At 35.2% G+C, this 6741-nt stretch overlaps 2 protein-coding genes across 2 annotated transcripts in view; both read right to left on the bottom strand.

Annotated features, from left to right (window-relative positions):
- Positions 1–3623, bottom strand: part of LOC107752230 (polypeptide N-acetylgalactosaminyltransferase-like 6) — a 159633-nt gene extending 156010 nt beyond the window's left edge. The window contains exon 1 of the mRNA XM_016568148.1: positions 3464–3623. The gene's annotated coding sequence lies outside the window, so the exon portion shown is untranslated. The remainder of the gene's footprint in view (positions 1–3463) is intronic.
- LOC107752232 (polypeptide N-acetylgalactosaminyltransferase-like 6) overlaps positions 1–6741 on the bottom strand; it is an 83518-nt gene that overhangs the window by 10387 nt on the left and 66390 nt on the right. Inside the window, exons 5-6 of the mRNA XM_016568149.1 lie at positions 5206–5372; positions 3464–3562 (exon numbers count right to left, since the gene is read on the bottom strand). Coding sequence (XP_016423635.1) covers positions 3464–3562; positions 5206–5372 — 266 coding nt within the window. The remainder of the gene's footprint in view (positions 1–3463; positions 3563–5205; positions 5373–6741) is intronic.

The raw sequence follows: 6741 nt of genomic DNA on the forward strand, positions 1-6741 counted from the left end.
CTCTCTGTATCGCGCACAGCGGAGTTCTGCCCCGATGCGCACACACAAGTGAGCACACTCCCACTAGTATTTGTAAATATTAAGCCGCAAAACGACTATTTAAATATGAATTCTGTGTGTTAATGAATGGTGCAGACACGCAGTTTTGGTTACTACTCGTACTGAAGTGCGCGTGACGCTTCCGGTGATATTAACTTCTGCCATCTCACTAATGAGGACATAAATACATGAACATCTCTAGAACTGCTCTGAGAGTCACTTCATGAGCATTTGACCATTTCATTTGAGTAAAACTATCCTCATAATATATATACACAGGAATGTAAAGGTATTCACGGCAACCCGTCAAAATAAAAGTTCGATTTAGCTTAAAGACATTGCGGCAGAAATATATTACTATTGTTCAGTAGAATGTACATAATAGGCTACTACTACTACTAAAATTATTAAAATCTTATTTTTAAGGAATAATCATACACTATTTCTTCAATGTTTTAATTGTAATATTAAATCCCCTTTATTTTCCAAAAATAAAATGTTTAATTTTCATTAATTAAAAGATTTTTAAAAGAGAAAGTTTTATGCCTTAAAAAATGTAAATGCACAACACAGAATTTCTAAAGAAAAAAAATAATAAGGCTATTGTAAGAATATATGAAACTTGTTTTTATGCTTTCAAATAATTAGACATGTTAATACACAGAATTTGGTAACAATAAAACACAAGGTTGGAAAAAATAAAACATTTCATAGGGCCCTAAACATGTAATTTTTGTTAAACTTTTGATCAATTAATGTTAAATTGTTTAAGTTTCATGATTTTAATTAATTAGCGATTAACATTACAATTATGTTTTTTGATTAATAAAATTTTATTTAACCATTAAAAAGGAGTCCAGAAAAATAGCCGTAAACCTAGGGGAAACACTGCTAATGGATATCATGCTGCTAAAGAGAATACAAGATGGGGGGAATCAATAACTTCCGCCCACTTCATGTCTGGTTTTGTTTAGAGCCAGTGATTACGAGTGGCAGAAGTGTGGCTCTTTGTCAGTCATTCTGGACTGTCCTCTGCTCTATGCTAATTAGATCTCACTTGTTTTTTTTTTTGCTGTTGTGATGGATGGTACTGGACATTTTCAAAAGCGACTGTCCAGACAAAAAGGCCACCAGCTGTACACAACCTTCTGTGTGTTTGTGTAGAGAGAGTGCAGCTAGAGGGACCGGTGACACTACTGACAGGTGTTTATTTCTTCTGAAATGCACTTCGACATTATTGGTCAATCTTTAGTCTGAGTGAAATGTAACTACCAAATAATTTTTGAAGTACTGGAAAGCTAATTCATTTTTTTCCTGTATACTGGCAATGAAATTGCCTCTCATTGCTAGAGGTCTGAGGAAACCAGCAAATGTTTGTTACAGAAAATAAGCGACACGTTTGTCAAAAAAAATATAATAATAAAAATTACTCTTTAAACCACATAAATGACTCATAAAAGCACCGGGCGTATACACAAGAGATTTTGCACTTTTTTCAATGAAGGATCTGCTTTCAAACGACTGCAACAGGATGCCAGAAGCCTGACATTTTCTGTGCTTTGAGAGTTCATTGCTACTCTTGCTCTAGGTCAAAAATCTGTTGAGAGGGAATCTGTGTCTCATATGAGCTCATCATCAACAAGTAATGACCAATAAGCTTGCGTTGATTAGCATAGCTGAGTTTGTCTCTTATACACACACACACACACTGAACCCTGCAGATGTACAGTATCCATGCCAACTGGCCTTACATAGATTAACAACACTGTATTACAATATAGGAACATGCCAACACAGACAACAAATCTGTGTTATTAAAAAAAAACAACTCTTGTTTATCATCATAAGCCAAACAATGCAAGATGCCTCTCAGTCTAATGGCAGCTCATTTCAGCTGGACATGAGTATTGTAATGGGAACAGAGCAGGCCAGAGCGAAGTACACACTCACTATTGTGCTCTCCCGTTACTCCTCTACAGGAGTGATGCGTGCCCAGCTGTGAGATGGAATGCTATTGGCTGAGATGTCTTGTAGTACAGAGGGGCATTGTGTGGTGGGATGGTCTCACTGATTTATTATGTGAGGTACTGGAATGCTGTTCCAAAAGACAGAGTATTTGGCGCTATAGTGTTCACCAGCATGCTATCCATGTGTTTCCAAGCCAAGACGTGATCCTGATGGATCTTACTGCATTCCACTACCAAAAGTCTCTACTTTTCATGAAAGTACTTTCTACTTTTCATGAACAGTAAGATTAAAAAGACAAAGACTTACTCAATAATATGGTCTATCTGTCTATCTATCTACATACACATACATACATACATACAGATAGATAGATAGATAGATAGATAGATAGATAGATAGATAGATAGATATTATACAAATAAACAAAATAATAGTAAAATAAGTTTGTTAAAAAGAAACACATTTTTATACATAAAATATTAAATTAAATGTATATTTTATTATATATGAATGTATAATATATTATGCTGTTTAAATAAAAAATGTTTGTGATATTCCTCAAAAATAATGTATTAATACATTTATGATTATGATTATTACATTCTATCCTGCAAAAGTAATATATTTATGCCATAATTTCTTTAAATTTGACTGAACGTTGAGTGAAGACCTGAGTTTCTGTGTGTTTTAATACATTGTATAATCATTATTATCACTGTGAAAAAATACATTCTGCTATGCAGTAGTAATGTATTTCTATTATAATTTCTTCAAGTTATATTTACATATACATTTATAATAAAATTCAGTAAATAAATTATTGTTTTTTTCATATAAGTTTTTCCAAAAATTACAACTGTCCATGTGTGGCATGCATTTCAATAAATAATTCTGCCCATAATTAAATTTTTTCTCTCTCTTTTTTCCTCTTTTCTTCAGCATTCAGTGGACAAGAAATAGTTGTCAGTGAGAGGCTTGCTAAATTAGCCTTACCAAGACAAGTCCAACAAATATTTATAAAAAAAAATCTTTTCTACCAACAAGTCATGGAAATAACATTTGATCATGTAGGTGAAAAACCACAAAAAAAAAGAAAAACACCAATGTGAACTCTACTGTGAAAGAAGTATATACACTGTTGGACACTGTTAGCAGACCAAACCAGTTTCAATAAGAGTTTTAAGGGTGTCAAAACTGCCCCTGCTAGTTGAAGAAACACAGTTGTGCCATTGTAATTGTCACTCAATGGTCATTCTGTCTCCAATAAATGACAAAGCCCAGTCTACCTCTATAAATGACCAAAAAAACTTTTTTGTAGCACTCAAGCGTGCACCCACCCGGTGTTGTCAAAGCTCCATTCAAAATTCATTTTGAGCAGCTAATGCACAAAGACCAGCAACTGCCCTGATGTCAAGCAGATGCTCTGAGAGAGAGAGAAACCAGCTCTGCCACTTACCTCTGTCACTGTAGTCGTCTACCAGTATGATCTCTGCGATCAGGTGGTCGGGTGTGCGGTTGGTGATGCTGAGGATGGTTCTGAGCAGAGAGGACCAGCCTTCATTATGGAACGGGATGATAATACTTGTGTTTGGGAGGTTTTCAAGATACAGCTTCTGCTTACAGCTACAGAAAAGAAAGAATGATACAGAGAGTGAGATTGAGGCAGGCAAACACTACTGTATCTACTTATGCTTTACATAACAGAGCAGGCCAGAGCGAAGTACACACTCACTATTGTGCTCTCCCGTTACTCCTCTACAGGAGTGATGCGTGCCCAGCTGTGAGATGGAATGCTATTGGCTGAGATGTCTTGTAGTACAGAGGGGCATTGTGTGGTGGGATGGTCTCACTGATTTATTATGTGAGGTACTGGAATGCTGTTCCAAAAGACAGAGTATTTGGCGCTATAGTGTTCACCAGCATGCTATCCATGTGTTTCCAAGCCAAGACGTGATCCTGATGGATCTTACTGCATTCCACTACCAAAAGTCTCTACTTTTCATGAAAGTACTTTCTACTTTTCATGAACAGTAAGATTAAAAAGACAAAGACTTACTCAATAATATGGTCTATCTGTCTATCTATCTACATACACATACATACATACATACAGATAGATAGATAGATAGATAGATAGATAGATAGATAGATATTATACAAATCAACAAAATAATAGTAAAATAAGTTTGTTAAAAAGAAACACATTTTTATACATAAAATATTAAATTAAATGTATATTTTATTATATATGAATGTATAATATATTATGCTGTTTAAATAAAAAATGTTTGTGATATTCCTCAAAAATAATGTATTAATACATTTATGATTATGATTATTACATTCTATCCTGCAAAAGTAATATATTTATGCCATAATTTCTTTAAATTTGACTGAACGTTGAGTGAAGACCTGAGTTTCTGTGTGTTTTAATACATTGTATAATCATTATTATCACTGTGAAAAAATACATTCTGCTATGCAGTAGTAATGTATTTCTATTATAATTTCTTCAAGTTATATTTACATATACATTTATAATAAAATTCAGTGAATAAATTATTGTTTTTTTCATATAAGTTTTTCCAAAAATTACAACTGTCCATGTGTGGCATGCATTTCAATAAATAATTCTGCCCATAATTAAATTTTTTCTCTCTCTTTTTTCCTCTTTTCTTCAGCATTCAGTGGACAAGAAATAGTTGTCAGTGAGAGGCTTGCTAAATTAGCCTTACCAAGACAAGTCCAACAAATATTTATAAAAAAAAATCTTTTCTACCAACAAGTCATGGAAATAACATTTGATCATGTAGGTGAAAAACCACAAAAAAAAAGAAAAACACCAATGTGAACTCTACTGTGAAAGAAGTATATACACTGTTGGACACTGTTAGCAGACCAAACCAGTTTCAATAAGAGTTTTAAGGGTGTCAAAACTGCCCCTGCTAGTTGAAGAAACACAGTTGTGCCATTGTAATTGTCACTCAATGGTCATTCTGTCTCCAATAAATGACAAAGCCCAGTCTACCTCTATAAATGACCAAAAAAACTTTTTTGTAGCACTCAAGCGTGCACCCACCCGGTGTTGTCAAAGCTCCATTCAAAATTCATTTTGAGCAGCTAATGCACAAAGACCAGCAACTGCCCTGATGTCAAGCAGATGCTCTGAGAGAGAGAGAAACCAGCTCTGCCACTTACCTCTGTCACTGTAGTCGTCTACCAGTATGATCTCTGCGATCAGGTGGTCGGGTGTGCGGTTGGTGATGCTGAGGATGGTTCTGAGCAGAGAGGACCAGCCTTCATTATGGAACGGGATGATAATACTTGTGTTTGGGAGGTTTTCAAGATACAGCTTCTGCTTACAGCTACAGAAAAGAAAGAATGATACAGAGAGTGAGATTGAGGCAGGCAAACACTACTGTATCTACTTATGCTTTACATAAAATGCTTGATCTGTGCATCAACGTATAATCCACATATTGTAAGACACTTAACAAACACTCCCAACATTGCATAAGCCTCTTCAGAACAATGATGTGTGAAATACAAATCGTGTCGCTTATTGCACTAGATCTTGACAAACTGTAAAAACATTATTTGAAAACAAAAGGACCCGCATGGGCCACCCCAACGCCGTGGGCAACGGCGACGGAGCTCAGATCATAAATCAATGTTTTGAGAGGTCCTTCAGTCCCAGCGTGCTCATAAAGCATTCAGAAATCTGCATGCTAATTGAGCTCCGACAAAGCCGGCACTGACAGATGAAGTGGCACTTTATGGCTCACACCGGTCTCTCTAATTCAGCACCCTGACAAACTTGGCAAGCCGGCCCTAATTCATACACCTCCATATAATAATCATTCTCAGGGTGCTGCATGGTTTATTAACATTTCACTTCCATGGAGGTGGAAAAAACGACAGAAAACAAAAATACAGTGTAAAGAGAACCACCATGGTGAACGAATGCATTCTGGAGAGGAGCCAGCATCTAAAACAGCCCTGTCTGACCTGTCAGATCAGTCTACTAATGAAATACAGTTCAGGAAGAAAAAGGCACTCCATTTGCATAGTAATAGACAGACAGTGTCATGTGCATTACTGGAACATGCAACTGTCACATACGGCAAATGCTCCAAATCGGTATTAAAGAATATTCATTTGCATGAAAGTGCTACAGTTCAGGATTTGGGCTATGGTATTTGTGGAAAGAGAAGTATGTTGTGTTCTAAAATCTACAAAGAAAGATTTTTTTTATCCAGTGATAAAAATGTTATTTTCCATGTGTCACTATTAGGATGTTGTTTACGATTCCTGTCCTTGAGGCCCTCAAATAGCATCTTTTTTTTTTTTTGCTTTCGCCTCAATTCAACAATCCATATTCTATCTGATTAAAATAACTTTTACATTTGGGGTAATAACAAAAATATGTATTTTTGTAAGAAGTGTGTTTGTGTGTGTGTGTGTGTGTGTGTGCGTGTGCGTGTGAATTTTAATGTTTTTAAAAGAAGACTCTTATGCTCACCAAAGCCATTTATTTGATCAAAATACAGTAAAAACATGAATATTGTGGAATTGTTTTCTGTTTGAATGCATTTTAAAATGTGATGCAAAGCTGAGCCATTTCAGCAGCCATTACTCCAGTCTTTAGTGTCATATGATCCTTCAGAAATCAGTATAATATAATATAATATAATATAATAAAATATAATATAATATAAGCATTAACGTCTTAAA

Source organism: Sinocyclocheilus rhinocerous, unplaced genomic scaffold, assembly GCF_001515625.1.
Source record: "Sinocyclocheilus rhinocerous isolate Xijiao unplaced genomic scaffold, SAMN03320098_v1.1 scaffold110, whole genome shotgun sequence".
Taxonomy (NCBI): domain Eukaryota; kingdom Metazoa; phylum Chordata; class Actinopteri; order Cypriniformes; family Cyprinidae; genus Sinocyclocheilus; species Sinocyclocheilus rhinocerous.